Source organism: Coptis chinensis, chromosome 6 (genome assembly GCF_015680905.1).
Source record: "Coptis chinensis isolate HL-2020 chromosome 6, ASM1568090v1, whole genome shotgun sequence".
Lineage (NCBI taxonomy): Eukaryota > Viridiplantae > Streptophyta > Magnoliopsida > Ranunculales > Ranunculaceae > Coptis > Coptis chinensis.
Window position 1 is genome coordinate 16791597 of NC_141461.1, and position 18118 is coordinate 16809714.

Consider the following 18118-nt stretch of genomic DNA (forward strand, 5'->3'; position numbering starts at 1 on the left):
ACTCGCGGAACAAACTTGGTAAAATGAAAGGATTGAAAGCCACCTCTAGGTCAGCTATATGACTGAATATCAGCAGCCAATAGAATGATCCTAGTTCGTTATTTATTTATTTTTGAGAAAATTTGACGACTGACTGCGCTTAAAAATTCGTAATGTCCTAATTAGCTCATCTAGACATGTCTAATAGTTCCACTGCAGTGAGTTACCGCAAGATCTCACATTCTATGGTATCGAGTTGTCGCGAGATCCCACAATCCACTGTCTCCTCACGCCCACTGTCTTGTTTATCTAATTTAGGAGGGATAGCTGTATTCCCATGGCATGTGGCCCTCATTTCATCAAAGTCATAATAATGTTTGACTAAAATGAGCTAAATTCTATAAACAGAATTTATACAAGCGTCATCTAGAGAGTAAAATTTGTTAAAATTTGAATTTATTTTAAATTGCACAACTGAAATCTTTATTCACTTCATTTTTCACAAACAAATAAAACAAATAGGAAGAGACCAGATAGAGGAGTTTGAAGTAAAACACACTTAGGGGGAAGCGAATCAACTAGCCGATGCTCTTGCACATGACATACCAACACAACTTTGTGTTGATATTGACCCTACGTCTTTCAGTGAGACATTAGGAAAGATGTAAACAAAGACACGTCTTTCAGTGAGATATTAGGAAAGTTGTAAACAAGGACGCGTCTCTCAGTTAGACATTTAGGGAAGTTGTAAACAAGGACGCAGATGGTATTTTATAAAAAAGGGGTAAGGGACGTCTACAAAAACCCTGGTTACTAATAAAAATAAAATAAAATAAAATAGGAAGAGCCACCGAAGAGAGGAGTGGTCTTCTTTTCTACCCGCTTTATTAAATTCTGATATTGTAGCTTTGGTCTCTTGTCATGGGCTCTGAACAACCTCAAGACATGGACACCAACTCCGAGAGCCTCCAGATTGTATTAAAGGCTCATGAAGGGAAAAAGAAGTTGATCAGCGTAGCAAAAGGGTGGATGATTGGTTTTATTCAGTCCATTATTTCAGAGAACCAAGAGGTAAGCGATCCTTTCTATGTACTTGACTTGGGTGTGGTTTGTAGTCTTATGGATCAATGGAGCAGTAACCTACCAACTGTTCGACCATTTTACGCCGTTAAATGCAATCCCGAGCCCACGTTTCTTGCAGCATTAGCGGCACTGGGTGTGTGCTTTGACTGCGCTAGCAAGGCTGAGATTGAGGCTGTTTTGGCCCTTGGCATAAATACTGACCAGATTGTGTTTGCAAATCCATGCAAAGCTGAGGCACATATTAAGTATGCAGCCACTGTAGGGGTCAATCTAACCACATTTGATTCTCAATGTGAAATTGAGAAGATTAAAAAATGGCACCCTAAATGTGCATTGTTGTTACGTATTAAGGCTGGAGATGATGCGGATGCTAGATGTCCACTAGGACTTAAGTATGGTGCGTTGCCCGAAGAGGTCACTCTACTTCTCCAAGCTGCTCATGCTGCTGGACTCCCTGTTACTGGGGTGTCGTTTCACGTGGGCAGCGCGACAACATTCTCCCAGGCATACCGTAGTGCCATTGTAGCAGCAAAGTCGGTTTTTGATACGGCAGAGCAACTAGGTATGCCTAAATTGCGTACCCTCAATATTGGTGGAGGATTTGTTGCTGGACCACAATTTGAGAATGCTGCCATCACAATCACAGATGCTCTACAATCCTATTTTGGAAATGAACCCGGTTTAGAAGTAATCTCTGAGCCGGGTCGGTTCTTCGCTGAAACATCGTTTACACTGGTGACCTGCATTATTGGAAAGCGTGTGCGCGGTGAACTGAGAGAATACTGGATCAATGATGGTATATACGGGTCTCTGAATTGTATACTGTTTGATCATGCAACTGTGACTGCAACACCGCTTGCGTGCAAATCAGATTCTACTAACCCGACTTGTGATGGGGCAAAAACGTATCAGTCGACTGTGTTTGGACCAACTTGTGATGCTCTTGACACAATTCTCACTGATTACAAACTGCCGGAGCTTGAGGTAAACGATTGGCTTGTTTTTCCAAATATGGGTGCTTATACAGCCTGTGCTGGATCCAAGTTTAATGGGTTTGATACCTCTGCCATACCCACTTATGTGGCTTATTCAGACCCAAAGTAAACCAAGCATTGGTGATTTGGTGGTGAATGTATCTGATGAGTTGGGCTTGCCTTCCCATCTTTAGCTGTGGACTAGAAATTGCGATTTTTTTATGTGGAACTCTATTGCAATCCACATGATGGATTAATAAATGTCCTGTCATATTGTTTCTATGCGTACTCGTGTTCTTTTATTTTCCTCAAGTTTTTCAAATGACTAATTATTGGACAGATCATGTGACATATTTCCGGTTATTAGCCGGCCGGACTAACTTCCAGGAATATATCTCGAGACTATACCAAAATCTTGCTGAATAAATAACTTATTACAACTTTGATTGAAAAAAAATAACTTGACACTGAATTTGTCTCTTAAAACAAAAAAAATAATGTTTAAAACAAAAATAACTAAATTAAGATTTGACTGGACGCTAGATCATGCCAAGACTCTAAGAACGCACTCCACGTGCTATATCGTGCTCACCTGTAAAAAAAATAATAAATAGGAAAATAAATTATTGCGCCCAACAAATACACTACAAATTGCACAATAATCCTAACTAAAAAATTAATTGTTACACTTATATACGTGTTAATATAACATGTGATAACATGAAGCTAGTAAACAAAACAAAATGAATACTAAATCTACTCGTAACAAGAACACATGATTGTAATGATCAATTATAAGATTCTCTTTTACTTGACATGGTTTTGGGAAAATTACGCACTGCCCTTAACTGTCCTCATAAAAGGTCACGTTCAGAGCATGCCAAATCATGCTATCAACTGGTTGAGTAATATGTCTCTAGTTAACCAATTATTCTTATTAGTTTTACGTTACCCAACATTGCAAACATATGACAAACATACTACGAAAAATACAAGTTCAACTATATTGATATTTCAATACTATTTAACGAAATTTCATATTAGGTGACTCACACATATTAAAACAATATACTCAAATTAAAAGGGTAACAATTATACTTGTCTCTTTCAAATAACTTTTTTGAGCCCTTCGGGCAATGTAAGCCTTCGAGCAATGTAAGTCTTCGGGCTAGGGTCCTTCAATATAAACGGTGTGGGTTTGCTTTAACTCTCTAGCTATTTCAAAAAAAAAAAAAAAAAAATTACTTGTCTAAACATAGGGAAAATCATATACCCAACTCTTGTCTTTATATTTATATCAATTACTATTAAATCAAGGTCAACATAATAAAATTCAATAAACAATATGCATGACATGAATATAGGATGAGTAGGTACATAAAGTGAAACCAAACATCATCAGTAAACATGAAAGTAGGTATAAACAACCCGGCATAGGCTTACATGCTTTCAAACAATAAGGACAAATAGTTGCCTGTGACTAAAGTACTAAACAAGGACTAACTTACCATTCATTTTATTTAGGCTATGTTTGTTTAGTGGCAAATGGGGGTGGCAAACTGTATTTTCCCAGAAATACTATTTACCAGTGTTTATGTGTATTTAAGGGCACTGACAAACACTATTCCCAATTTGCCGGCAAATAAAATTTTCCTACTAGAAATGGAAAAATAGAATTCACCTCCTCCCTAAACTCTTTTGCCAGTTGAAATTTTCCTATTAAGGCAAGAAAAATTTGCCACCATCGCATCATCTCTCGCTCTCATTCACAATCGCTCTCAACTCTCAAGCTCTCTCTCAATCAAGAGGTAATATGTTGTCCTCTTTCGGTCGCTCTCTATCTCTCCCTCATAGTTATTTTTTCTTTATTTTCAATTTACATATAGCTGATTTTGGAGGATTTGTTGGAGATCGACACTTGAGGTATGCATTATTAAGTAGAAATGGTGGGTTGGTTGTGTTTGGTTGACTTATTCAATTTGATTTTTGAAATTCTTCATGAGTTATTGTGTTTCGTTCATTAGTAATGGTTAGTTTTCTTGTTTTCATGTTCCATGTTGTTTGTTTAACTTGTATGACATTGGGTATTTTCATTTTTCTCGATTTTCTATGAGGCTGTGTTTAGCTTTCTTTGATTAGTAATGTTGCATTTTGCACTTTGTTTCAAAAGAAATGGTGAAGTTGGTTGTGTTTGGTTTACTGATTTAAGATATTTTTGATTCTTGTGTGGAACAAAAAAATTAGGTATTAAGCTAACAAAAGTAGGATAACTAACAAAACACTAGTTATAGAATGTAAATTTTTACCAGTAAACTATTTCTTATTTCCAATATAACTCAACTTTTGAGGTGTTCTAAGCTAGTTTGGGTGTTGAACAATTGGAATGAAACTGTTTATGATTTATAATTTTGAGTGGTTTCAATGCAAACTGTTTTGAGGTTCTAGGAATCATTTGATTTATTATTGTTGAACAATTTATAAATTGTTTCTCTCTATTTTATTATTTTAAGAACTTTGATATATGATTTTGGATATGTGGATATTTGACACACAATTAATAATTTGTATACCTTTATTTGTTGAGGGTATTGTAGAATGATGACCGAATGTGAGCGTAGGTTAGTGGCATTTCTACTTATAATTATGGGTGCCCATATGATAATGACATGGTGGTATAGGAGAAGGTATATGGGGAGGTATAGGCCTAGGCGTAGGGCTCCACCATCTCTCACTAGAGCTCCTTGTACGAATTGTGATCAAGTGCGGAGAATTGTATTGTGTAGGATGTATACAACTACTGATCGATTCTGCCATGAGCAGTTGAGGGGTCAGTGTTTTGTCGATTGTGCACTTGTTTGCATGGTCATGGCCTAGCTGATAGCAGACATGTTACGGTGGAAGAGCAGTGGCCCTATTTCTCAACAGAGTTGGGCATGACATGCGTAATCGGAATGAAACATTTCAATTCTTCCATTCGAGACAAACAGTACATCGCTATTTCCATGTTGTGTTGGCTGCATTCCTTCGTTTATTCAAAGAGTTAATTAGTAAGAAATGCTACCGCTGAGAACTCTCCTCACGAGTGTTCCAACACACATCATTGGCATTGCTATTTCAAGGTGAGTCAACTTTTGGGAAATTGGTTAGGATGATTTTGATTACAAAGTTTGGTAGTTTAATCAGTCTTAATCAAGTTTTTTTTATGTTAGGATGCGGTGGGTGGGTGCGGTTAATGGTATACACTTTCAAATCAATTTACTATTGGTGCAACAGGCTAGGTATCGTAACAAGAAAGGTTAAGTCATCCAAAATGTGTTGGCAGCTTGCACATTTGACATGAGATTCACATATGTGCTTGCAGGGTGGGAGGGATCCTGCCACGATGGAAGGTTGTTGAGGAGTGCCGTGTCTCGTCTAGGGCATAAGCGTACTCTTCCAAATGGTCAGTATTATCTTGCGGATGTTGGGTTTAAAACTTTAGTGCGGGGTTTCTCACACCTTATTGTGGTGTGCGGTATCATCTTAGAGAGATAGCTAAAGTTCAACCTGAAAATCATAAAGAACAATATAACTTTCGCCATTCGTCCTTGCATAATGTTGTTGAAAGGGCAATCGGTATCTTGAAGAAGCGATTTGCTTATTCAAGGCATCCAACTTTCCACGACCCTACGACACACACAAAGGTAATCCTTGCATGTTGTGCATTACATAATTCTTGCGAAAAGAATATCCTAGCAGTACTTTGAGTGATGAGGAGCTCAGTGATGAAGAGGGAAGAGGTTGACAACTCTCTTAATGCTCCAAATATGAATATTGATATGCAACTAACTACTGGGTGGACTAATTTTAGGGATGAGTTGTCAATTGCAATGTGGGTAGATAACGATGTGGAGTAATCGTTGCTATGATTGTGTAATAGACATTATGATTTTAGTAGGGTGTTTTTGTAATAGACATTATGATTTTATTATGGTGTTTTTGTTTTGTTGGATAATGGTTTAACTACTTATAATATTTTATTGTCTCAGCCTTTTTCTATAGTTCTGTAGTTTTATTGATATGTAATATTGCTTATTGGTTATGTTTTTTATCAGAAAAAGACAAGCCTGTTTTTAAAGAGATTAGTAACTCAATTGTGTGTAGCGGGGTTCGGACCACAGACCTCTGGTATTATCACCCAAAGGTTTTACCAACTAAGCTAGAAGACACTTAGCTTATTGGCTATGTTTGTTTGCTATTTGATATATTTGTTTGCTATGTTCATCGTTGGTTCATTGTTTCAAACTAGGTATGGTAGGTAGTGTGAGTACTCTTTTGAGCGGTGTTGACAATGGAAAACGGAAGAGATCAGCCCAAATAAGATGGTTTCCCAAACCATCTTGGTAGATGTATTGTTAGAGGAGTTAGCTAGCGGGGGCAGGATGACTGATAATGGGTGGAGGAAAGAAAGCTTGAAGCGTACTGCTGATGAAATCAATTCCCGACTTGGAACGAATCTTGTATCTGATAATGTAAGATCAAAGTTGAAAACAATGAAGGCTACTTGGTTAGTTGCCAAACATGCAGTCGATGCTAGTGGGTTTGGTTTAGCTTTCAACAAAGAGACCAAGAGAATTGATGTGGATGATAATGCATGGGCGAGTTACATAAAGGTAATTCATATATTCATATATTGTGGGATATAGGCTCATCATGGGGCAAACAGTCTTAAGCAGAAAATGTTTCCCTTCTATAATGAATGTTGTATTCTTTTTGGGAATGACCGTGCAACTGGAGAAGGGGGCAATACTGGGTTCGATGATATGGACACAAATACGGGAGGTTAGTTGATTTTGAAGTAAATAGAGTTGAATTTTGTGCGTCTAACTTGTTATGAAATTAACTTTTTGTTTCTATAACTTGTTTAGATAATATTGAGGAAACCCAGGGAGAGGGAGGTGGGGGTGATGATTGTGAAGTTGCTGAGAGCGAATGAAGCTGGTGGTGTTGCTACCTACTTCTCAAACTGAGAGTGCTCAGAAGACCACTACACCTACTGCCAAGAAATCTAGGAAGTCTCAGTTCTTTGAGGATATACCCGAACCCCCTTCGTTTAAGGTGTTTATTGATGTGGTAGTTGAATTAGCCAAGGCCTTGAAACTACCAAAACCCGTACCAACAGTAGCTGCCCAAAAGCCAATAGAATTGTTGAAGGATGCTTTGCATTTTCTTCTGGATATGAATCCGGAACTTTACCTAAGGTCACTTGACTTGCTGGCAGTCGATGGTAAGCTAATGGAGGTCTTCTTGGGCCTTGAAGAAGATATCAAGGCTGCTTGGTTGTTTAGGAAGCTACACCAAGCAAGTCTTTGAGGCGACTTTGTTAAAAAAATTTTATGTTGGCAAGTTGCAACTATATTTTGAGTATTACTTTGTTTTTTTTGGATTTATGTTAAGTGGACTTCTTGTTACTATTACTATGATCTAGATTACTATTACTATGATGTATTATTGTTAAGGTTGTTGTTACTTTTGGATATGTGTGTGTTGTGGTGTATATATGTACAGGTGGAGTGTGTGTTTGATGGTGTGAAGTGTGGTGGAGGTAGGGGTGTGCATGGGTATCCGATTACCCTTAATCAAACTAGAACCGTAACCCGTTTATAGTAGTTTTGGGTCCTATAAAATGTTAAGTCCATTAAAAGTGGGTCTTTAAGAACCGAACTGATAAAGAACCGAACCCGTTATAACCGAATAATAAAAAATCAGTGGGTACCCAAACCGAAATCAGAACCGATTATTATGATTTTGATATATAAAGTTTAGTATTATATTACACTAAATAAATGCGAACGCAAACATTATATATATATTAGGTGTAAAATTCTATTAAATATATAGGGGTAGTATAATAGTAATGTATGTTATTAAATGTATGTTTTGTAACATTACATTGAATATGTGTATGATAAATATTAATAATAATGTTAACAACTACACGCACGTATACTATGAATTAATTCATACATTGTATATATTAACTAATAAACGTGTACATGATAATATTTATTTAAGTGCACGTGCTTGATATATTACACATGCATATATGTATATATATGATAATGAATGCGTGCAATTCTAACAATTGTAGTACATGTACTTATTCTACATGTTAAAATTTGGCATGTGATATATATATATATATATATATATATATATACTTGTTCGATTTGAAATGCAAATTAATACACGCATACATACATTTTGTGAGATGCATTTTAAGTTTTTAAAAAAAATTCAAAAATTATTGAATTTAGGACTATTACAAGTGTTATTGTCGCACTAAAAACCAATTTTTATATCAGTTACGTAATTAAAAACATAATTTTAGTAATAATAATGTATAACCCGATAAGAAATCGAAACCCGAACAGGAACGACTTAATTAATGGGTATGATTCCGGCTTTTTTAAATATAAGAAAAAAACCGAAAAAACTGAACTCGGTAGGAATCGTTAAAAGTAGAACCGAATCCGAAACCGGTAAGAACCGAACTGGAACCGACCCATGAACACCCCTAGGTGGAAGTCTGTATAGTGTAGTGTGTGTGCAGTGTAGTGTGTGTGGTGGTGTGAAGTGTGGACGAGTGGTGAAAAGTGCGCAGTTAGGTGGTGTGAAGTGTGGAGTGGTTTGCTGCTGCTGCTGGTGGCTCCTGTTGCTTCCAGGTGGCTGTTGGTGCAGTAGGTAGTGTGTGTGTGCTGCTGCGATTTTTGGTGGAGTGTGTGTAGGCGTGTGTGTGTGGTGGAGTTAGGTGTGTGCGTGTGTGCTGCCTCTTGCTGCTTGGTGCGCTGCCTGAAATTGTTTCGGGGTTTGAAGGGGTCAATTGTGGGATGAGAGTTTGCGTTTAGTTTAATGCGTAGGTTAGGAATAGAGTATCATCAGTTTACGGTCTCCCCTCTAAATACTCAACTTATTTAGGAAAAGACCCTAATTGCCCATCTAGTAAGGGGAAAATCCTAATTGGCAGGGGGGTCGGAACGGGACGGGACGGTACTGGCTATGTGAGTCTGGGGCTGAGTGTTTTGAGTCTATGATCGTGATTTTGGGATAAAACCAAAAGACGAGCATTATAGTTGTGTAGTTGATATGCATTTTGAGGCAGATGAATTATAGAAAGCGTACAAGCTAGTGAAGGATTCAGAGAATGCGGTTCACTTTCAAATTTTTATGCTTGAGTTAGTATGTTGGCAGTTCACTTTCTTAACTCATCATTGTTTTAAGTATATTAACTTAATTTGTATGCTTATTAATTAGATATGACAATGTAATGGACAAATGAGATGGACAATATTCTTATCGATATCGAGTTATTTCTGGGTTATAAGAATGAGAACAGATTTCTTCCAATATAAAAAAAAGTGTGAAAAAAAAAACACTCTAAAACACATTTACATTTGGTATCAACTTGACTATTAGTCATATAACTCATCCGAGTGAAGACCTTACGATGGATAACATACGATATTACTAGTGTAACTATGCAACAGGGGTTTGAATGGAGTTATATAGAACAGAAGATCATAGCTAGCAACGAGGTTTGGAATCAAGCTATAGCGCGTGATCCGAGTATGAAAAAATATAGAAATAGAATTTATTCAAGGCACAATTTTATGTGTTTGGATAACAATGGCTGTTAAGATCTATTGTACTTTGACTTTATTTTATGGTTGTTTCAAAAGACATACTATTACTATTAATGTTGAGTTACATTGTCTTTAATTTTCTTTATTTTGTATTTTAGTTTTAGTTTTAGACTTCATTGAGTTTGAAAACTAAAAAAAAATATTTCCAAAAAGTTGAAATATTATTTCCCATAGGAAAAAAAAACTATGTAAACAAACACTAGCAAAACTGGCCAATCCCATATTTTCTCACTAGAAATTTTTGCAAACAAACACTAGCAAACTGAAATTTTCCTACTACACATTAGCATGCCAAAGCTCTAGTGGAAAAACACTGGCAAATTTAATATTTTCCCACTAGAAGTTTGCCACTAAACAAACACAACCTTAGGGTCAACAAGAATGAAGGTATACTAAACTCATGTGATTGTCTATCTAATTAAGGATGTAAATATGGACACAAGTACAGAAATAGAAAGAGGTACAAAAGCATGCAATGACCTAACTCTACTAAAAAAAGAATTTAAATAACATGAAAACATAGAGGCAGTGTCAGAGCCAGAAATTTATTCCATGGTGAGTCGACTAGCACTATAAATTTACTCAATTAGACGCCACACATATTTTTCTTGTTTCTCTTAGTTTAATATTTTCAGTCCATTATTTGATTTTTATTTATTTGCTTTTTATTACTTTTGTTATACAAACAAACAATTTTTCGTTTATAATTTCAATTTTAAAAAATCAAAATCTATTATAGTTTAGGAAATGTAATTTTCAAATTTGAATTACAAATAAAACTTAGTTCATTATATTGTTTGTTTTGTTAATTGATTTAATTTTCAATGATAAAGCGCATCTACTTGTCTAATCTCTCATTTCTCTACCATTTTTTTTTTCTCTCCCTATATAAAAGCTAAATGAAATGCCATGTGGCTTCTGATAGTTGGAGGAGCATGCTTACATATAATATGAGAAACTTACAATAGCAATACCAAATGATTATATTTCTCTTCAGTTGAAGTAAGTGTACAACCCATGTGGGCTGGTTCAGAGAGCTCTACTAACTAATATATAAAGTGGAAACTACTCTTAGACCCTTAGCAGAATAGCAGATATAACATAAGCCTTTACTCTATTTTACTCTAAATAGGGTAATATTGACAATTTAGAAATGCTCAAGCCTTAATGAAGTGGAGAATTTCAGGCGTGAAAAGTGGTACTTTTTCATCCAAAATTCAGGGTGAGCCGGGGCGTACCCTGGACCCCCCTGGCTCGTTCATACTTCATACAAGATTGACAAAACTAGTAAACATGCAAACAAAAGATTGACAAAACTAGTAAACATGCGAACAAAAGATTGATATGCATATATGCAAATTACGGCCCAACTACACAGTACGCACCATACATGATAAGCATACGAAACCAACACCAGTACACCACTGACTTGACTATACCAATAATTCTAGAGGTAGAAAAGTAGTACAACAAATCGGTACTTGCCTTGCTCCTTTGATGCTAGAACCCAATGCAACTTTTAGAGATCAACACTAGTTTTCCTCCTAGGCGGCTCAAGCTATTCTCCTTTATTTTTATTTTATGTTATCTCATCACATGTAGACCTAAACTTCTATTTATATAATCTACAGACCAAAATAAGAGTCATCTTCCAAATAAAATCCTATTTTTATTATGTCAGAAACCGCAGTGAACTGTTGTTTGTAGACAATTTTCATAATTTCTGGATCATCCAATAGCAATCAGCTCTGAAATCAGCCTGATGGACCTCGAGGTACCTTTTCGTAATGGAAATCCTTGTGCTCACCTCTTCTTATATCAGCAGAATATGGTTGTACAGAAAAACAAAGAAAACAACAAAAAACAAAAGAAAAAAACTGCTGGCCGACGTGGTTGCATTATCTGCAAATGTGCATCCTTTAATCACGAGCCTTAATAGATATATTAGAAATATACAAGTACTATCTTCTACTGACTACTGTGTTGTGGAAGTAATAGCTGACAGAAAGTTCAAGAGGATACATCAGATCCACATATGCGAAACGTTTCTATTTATAAGTACTATACATTCCATGCTTGTACAGTTTGCTGATATTGTTCGCTATTTGTATGGATCCTATTCCTGGGAAAATACAACCGTATAAAACCTGTGACGCATAAACATGTATGCAAAGGTCAAAGTAAGCATCATCTATTAGCTGCATAAAACAATGCCTAAAGTCCTAACTACTGTCACGCTTGATAACAAATATAACATATGCTTAACAATACGCAGACATTTAAAACAAAAATGAGAGACCCCTGAAGGCTGTAATACAATCAATGGCTATTAATAACTATAGTAAGCACTTCTGTATAGATGGCTTCGAGCACTACCAACTTGTTTACAACTTTACTGAAATAACTTATGACTTAAGAATTGTATGATTATGCATCACTAATTCAGACTTGAGAGAACTTGAAAATACACAATTTACTCGCCATAGTTTTAAAATGAAAAAAGTGAATAGTCTACTGTCTTTTTATATAGGGTAAGGGTGTACCTCCGAAACCAGTTAAAATTCATATCTGGGTGTCTGAAGCTTTGTGAGTTTGTCCCTCATAATCACTAGAAGAAACAGGTATCACATCAGTAAGGAAATACAAGAATAGCTCAGCTTTTATTTAAAAAAGGGGTAAAATAAATAATCAGACAAGATAAAGCAAATTGTTCTGATAAGTATCTGCCCCAACATAATGAACACTAAGAAATGTAAATTGATATGTTATTTCAAGTACCTGCATCTTGATATCTTTCCTCTGTGGTAGCTGTATACAAACTCCTAATCAAATGAAGTTCCTCTGCAAGTAAATCTGTGCCTTCCTCAGCACTGAGCAAGACATAAACTCGTGGCTTAAAACATTGAGGATTAAACCTAAACAGCAAAACGAAGAACAACAGGTAAAAAAATCCCAGGCCAACTTCTACCAACATCTGTTCCGTGAGATGAAAGACAATTGTGGTCATATGCCTTTGAGAACATGAACACAAGCTATATACATTGTTTTTCTTTTACTTGAAACTCATATTCGTATAGAAACATATGGGACAATCTCTTTATGCTAATCCATGCTAATTTAAGGAAAATATTGCTGAAAGCGGACTAAGTTGGCCGCATGCGCAACATTCTTGGTCTAAATTATTTGGTCAACTACAACTGATGTGTCTCTTCTAAAGCAACACTAATGGATAGAATGGTTCAATTCAAAAACGCCCAGTTACAGAAATTAATATCATCAGTGGAATATGACTTCTAATCTCTAGGAATCGAATGTAAGCATGGAGGCTATCTGAATTATATATCATTCAGTTTATCTACAGATGTCATCTCCACATCATATACGAGCAGTAGAACTAGTTCTTCTGCTTCCCTTTTAACCAAGTGCTACAAAGTATATATTTCAAACATTTTTTGCTGAAAATGAAACATGGAAGGCTTCTACCTACAAGACTTTATTGTGTATTGGTATTGGATGATATTAGTTACAAAGGAGCTCACTAAGAGAGAAATAATAAAAGAAACGGCAATTTAAGTAGCAAAACAGCAGTATTCTTATTGAACACAAATTGATCATTCCACAACTCCTAGAATTAATATACCAGAATCTCATTTTAGTGAGTAAATATTTAATATTCACTCCCATGATATTAGCCTCCCCGGAAATGAGAAAATATTAAACTATGTCTCATACTGCCGCTAATGATATTTTAAAAAAAGTAACCAGTTTGATTCTGGAACATAAAATCCGATTTTCACCTATCCCAGTCCACCTTCATACCTTGTACAGCCCATGACTGAACCAGATTTGAAGAAGAGTGACTAAATCAAAAAGGAACTGGAGGGGGAACTAAAGGATTAAGTGTATGAAACATCTTGAAGAAAGAAAGGAAATAAATGAGCTAGCCTAGTCTAGGTGTTTGGCAAAGGGAGAAGTCCCTGCCCACAAACGAAGCTGTATGCAAGTGACTTAGAAAACACTAGGTCAAAATGCATCTTACGAACTTAATCGCTATGAGCAACCGAAACATGATTGATACCTGTCCAATGATACATCATATACTGATTTTGCATTTTTTCCTCTTTGTGTTCCATAAACAATTGCATCTGTCAAGACAATTTGCTTGTTCACATAAATAGGTACCTGCATATGATAGTTCAGTTAAAAGAAACTTCACAGAGAAAAGAAAACGCTCTTAATAATTTTTTTAAGAAAACTCTCTTGAAACGACCGTGTTAATACTACCTTGCATCTTTTTGCAACATTTATGGCATCTGATGGACGTGCATCTGCAGTTAACATAGCTTTTTCCCCAGGCTGCAGATTATGAAAACCATGATATAAAGATAAAAGACCTTTCACTTACAAGTAAATTGCTAATGCTATTATAAACAGAGAAAACAGAACAGCAGTCCCGTCCTACGAATTCGAGGATGAGTTACCCCTACCTTGCAGAAAAATATTCTAGCATAGTATGTATTCACAATCCTTTCTGTAATTCGCACCATTTTTACCTGGATTGCGGAAACAAAGTAAACTAATTTAAGTTCAGACGAACAAAGAAGATCATCTCACGTCTAAATAGGAATCATAATAAATGGAGTTCCAAGGCATGAAATAAGGATTCACGAAGGTGCCAACTAGCTTAGTTGGTAAAACCTTTGGGTGGCGATACCAGAGGTCTGGGGTTCGAACCCCGCCAGCACTGCCGAGTTACTGATCCCATAAAATAGGCTTGCCCACTTAAACTAAAGAGGGGGGGATTCACACTTCCCCTTAAGAAGGTCAATTGTGTTTTTAGCATCATTATAGTCTGATATGTCATGGAGCGTGAAGGTCGGTCAATTCGCGTTTTATCACCATTCTAGTCTGAGATATCATGGAGTGTGAAGGTCCTTACCTCGTAACCAAGTTTATCTGCTACATTTTTCAAAAACTGAAACTCGCTTGGGCACTCCTGCATCAGGACAACATCTCAGTATTAAGTACAACTACAAGAGAAAACATAGTATGGGGGGTGGTGAAACCTCACCCCATCGTCATCCTCCCTTAAGGCGTGTATAAGCTTCTCAATTGCAAACTCTCCTGCACTAACAAACAATAACAATTAGTTATGCACAAAAATCATTCAAATGTATACTGAATACCCCATTACAGCAAATTAGTTAATATATACTTTGATTTTCAGCGTATTTTTTCCTTAGTTTTTTATCGTGGGTTTTATTCTTTGCAATGCAAAGGAAAGAAGACGCTTATTTTTACTCAAAAGACAAGCATATGTCTGAAATCACTCGTGTGAATAACTACTCGTCTCTATGAGGCCTACTTAGTTTTATAAATTATGCCGTAAAAGATAATAGAAGAAAAAGTTTCAAAAATATACCAATACGACAAGAAGTGAGTAAAGGTGCAACAAGGTCAGTATTCACATACCAACAATAATTGGTAATAACCAATCTCCTTCACAAGCAACTTTAAGAAAAATTGTTGGACTTTGAAAGCGACGAAGAAACTCATGTCCAACGGAACTAAAATTAGTTTTGGAATCCATTGCTTGAACTGAGTAAGGAAGTAACAGACCATTGTTCCATCCTGTCTCCTCTACAAACCCGCGACTCCGTAAATGATAGTGCCTAATAGTTTCTGCAACAATTAGGGTAATCAGGGCTAACTAGCAACGATCTAAGCAATTAAACAGGCCTGGATATAGTGTAAGCACAGAATCCCTTAACTAGTTAAAATCCAATTCAACTTTCAGAAAAAACAAGGAATGAAGGATCCAAACAAGGAAAAACTGCAACTTGTAAAAGTATTTCTATTCAAGTGCAACACAAAATTACAACGATAAATGATCCAAAAAACATAAATTTTGCATCTAACTGTGATGTAGGTGCATACATCACCAACCACACACACACATTTTCTGTGTGGTCCATACCGTTTACTTATGTTTTCCAACTTCCTATTCTTTTTCTCTCAATGCACCATTAATTAAGGATAAAGATGTGAAAGAGAAGTTATTCTTTATTGAAAATGAGAAAAATGAGGTGCCAGAGATATCGTAAATTATAGCAAGAGAACATTGAAGTTTCCACGAAAATATGCTATAGAATCCACTCCTAATACTTTATATGGTTAATTAACTCTGTCTTTCAGTACAATACCAGCTTAACTAGTCCCAAAAACTTTATCCACTACATACAAAGTACTAAACCACAGTTCTAATGAGAAACTACAAACTACAAAAACACATATCAGAAGACAATTTCAAAATAGATAATATAGTTTTAGTCAACAATAAAAGTCAAACTTTGAACGACAAAAGAAAAACAAGTTAAGAGGTTCTGACCTGAGACCAGGATAGCAGCTTCCACATAATCATCATCACTATCATCTTGATTCCTCAGTCTTTTACCAAAGTTTCTCCCATTATAATTATTAGAAGAAGAAAAAGAAGAGGCTTTACATGAAATGTAAATAGATTTATTACTATTATTATTATTAGTTTCATCTCTAAAACCGCCTTTTACAACTGCAAACCGAAAACAAGAGGAGGAATTATTTAGTAATTGGTGAGAATTGAACAAGTTGGAGAATTTGTGGAGTTGGAAATGAACACTGTGCATTGTCTCGATATTAATGAGTAAAGCAAGCTTCTTCAAATGAAAACAAAAAGATAGAAATGGTAAGAGTTTGAAGAGCGTTGAATTAGATTAACGACTATGACTTTTTTACAATAATAATAATAATTTCGTGTTTTAGAAGAGAGGGAGAGATGACGAACTGATATATTGGCACATGTTTCGGCATTTTCAATGTTTCGATATTTTCAATATTACGACGTGACGGACCTGTCGGTGCATCCACAACTAAACATGCAGGAGGCAACCATATATTCAAGTTCCATCACTAATAGCAGTATTAAGTAGATGCTAAATACTGATGCTCGTTTATTAACTTAAGTACACCACCACTCCACCCAATTTCCAGGCACGCCACATGATTATTTTCCACACACAGAGATTCAGTCTGAATGAAGGAAAATTTTGACATTAGCATTTTGTGTGTCGTGAAACACATTTTTGGCACCAAAAAATGAGATAAGATGATTGTGATTGCCAAGAACACCTAATGTTATATGATGCTTTTAGATCACACAATTCATAATGGTGATATGAATGAAAGACTCGGAAGAATCAAGTCGGAAATAATGTTTTTATTGATCAATGTTAAGAAACTTTACAATCGCTCTAGTTCTTTTTTTTTTTTTTTTTTTTTTTTTTTCTTTTTTTTTTATGATTTTTTCCCAGAATGAATCGAATTAATCTTTTTCTTTCTTATCCAGTCTTTATATAGTCCTTTTTACTAGCTTTGACCCAATCCGATGACATCAGTCCCTTGTATTTCTTTCTCATTTCCCGCCTTCTACCTGCAACACAATTCAAAACCCACGAGATCTATCGAGATATGCCAATATATCAAGTTTTAAAATATTGAAATAAACGTATTTATAGTTACGACTACATTGCCCCCTCTCGAAATCTTGAAATTTTCATTTGAAATTCCAACTTTTTGAGAAGCAATTATATCAGATAACGGATATGAAAACTATCGGGCCCAAATAACCACCCAGTCCAATGTTTCAAAAGTATAAATTTAAACCTCTTTAGCTTCTTCAGTACGCTTCCAAACACAAAAACTCTTTAGCTTCTTCAGTACGCTTCCAAACACAAAAAAAAACTATGGTTTTATTCTTTTTCAACTTTCCAGAACTCATCACTCTTGCAACAGAAGGTATGTTCTTTCATTTTGCACTTCGTTAATCTTTCTAAAACATGCATTGATATACTTACTTTAGTAATAATAGATATGACAATTTGTTTTAACTTTAGTTTTTGGCATCTGAATCCCTTAATTCTGCATGTACGTGTGTGCTACTACTTATGCAATGACATACATTACTACCTTAAACTTCAAAACATGTAAAAGTTCGAATCTTTTTATTTCTAACATTGTTTTCATCTTTTTGTTTGTTCTGGCTTTACTATCGGCATGTATCACAATATTTCTGATACTATTGTATTCCGATATAAATCTATACATTAGTATTTCCGATGATTCACCTCTTATATCGATACTGCGGATACTCTAATATCATGCTGCTAATAACACTTTGTAAATTATGAATTGACGATATTTAAAATACCTTTGTCATTCCTTCTTTGTGTATAGCCGTTTCAATGGCCAGTGAAGATACCATTTCTAATGCTAGTCTCCCTTCTGAGGACACCATATCATATCGGATGATATCCTTTCTGACGATATACTCCCTGATGATAGACCTTACAGCTAAAACTTTGC

General features: G+C 35.6%; 1 protein-coding gene and 1 pseudogene across 5 annotated transcripts; one reads left to right on the forward strand and one right to left on the reverse strand.

The window, feature by feature from the left end:
* Positions 1-761: 761 nt before the first annotated feature.
* Positions 762-2322, forward strand: LOC147491796 (ornithine decarboxylase pseudogene; annotated as a pseudogene). Its single transcript, XR_015198559.1, has one exon. The product of XR_015198559.1 is annotated as an ornithine decarboxylase pseudogene (transcript).
* Positions 2323-11038: 8716 nt separating this feature from the next.
* LOC147491797 (bifunctional nuclease 2-like) lies at positions 11039-16511 on the reverse strand. Of its 4 annotated transcripts, none has more exons than XM_086565906.1 (10): positions 16107-16494; positions 15191-15400; positions 14790-14842; positions 14658-14714; positions 14206-14271; positions 14003-14074; positions 13797-13900; positions 12497-12588; positions 12262-12326; positions 11039-11620 (listed from the first exon to the last, which is right to left on the reverse strand). In XM_086565906.1, the coding sequence occupies exons 1-9, from the start codon at positions 16381-16383 to the stop codon at positions 12274-12276; spliced, it is 984 nt and encodes a 327-aa protein (XP_086422032.1). In that variant the 5' UTR covers positions 16384-16494; the 3' UTR covers positions 11039-11620; positions 12262-12273. The 4 variants fall into 4 exon arrangements, with proteins under 4 accessions (XP_086422032.1, XP_086422031.1, XP_086422030.1 ...); XM_086565905.1 differs by having other exon boundaries at positions 11368-11865; XM_086565904.1 differs by having other exon boundaries at positions 11516-12326; positions 16107-16511.
* Positions 16512-18118: the final 1607 nt, after the last annotated feature.

Bases quoted from the DNA above. Each gene is read 5' to 3' on its own strand.
- LOC147491797 (XM_086565906.1), bottom strand. From the start codon at position 16,383: ATGCACAGTGTTCATTTCCAACTCCACAAATTCTCCAACTTGTTCAAT. The intron at 15,401-16,106 runs GTCAGAACCTCT...TAATTGTTGCAG, and splicing joins AGCTGCTATCCTGGTCTCAG to AAACTATTAGGCACTATCAT. The intron at 14,715-14,789 runs GTGAGGTTTCAC...GTCCTGATGCAG, and splicing joins TAAGGGAGGATGACGATGGG to GAGTGCCCAAGCGAGTTTCA.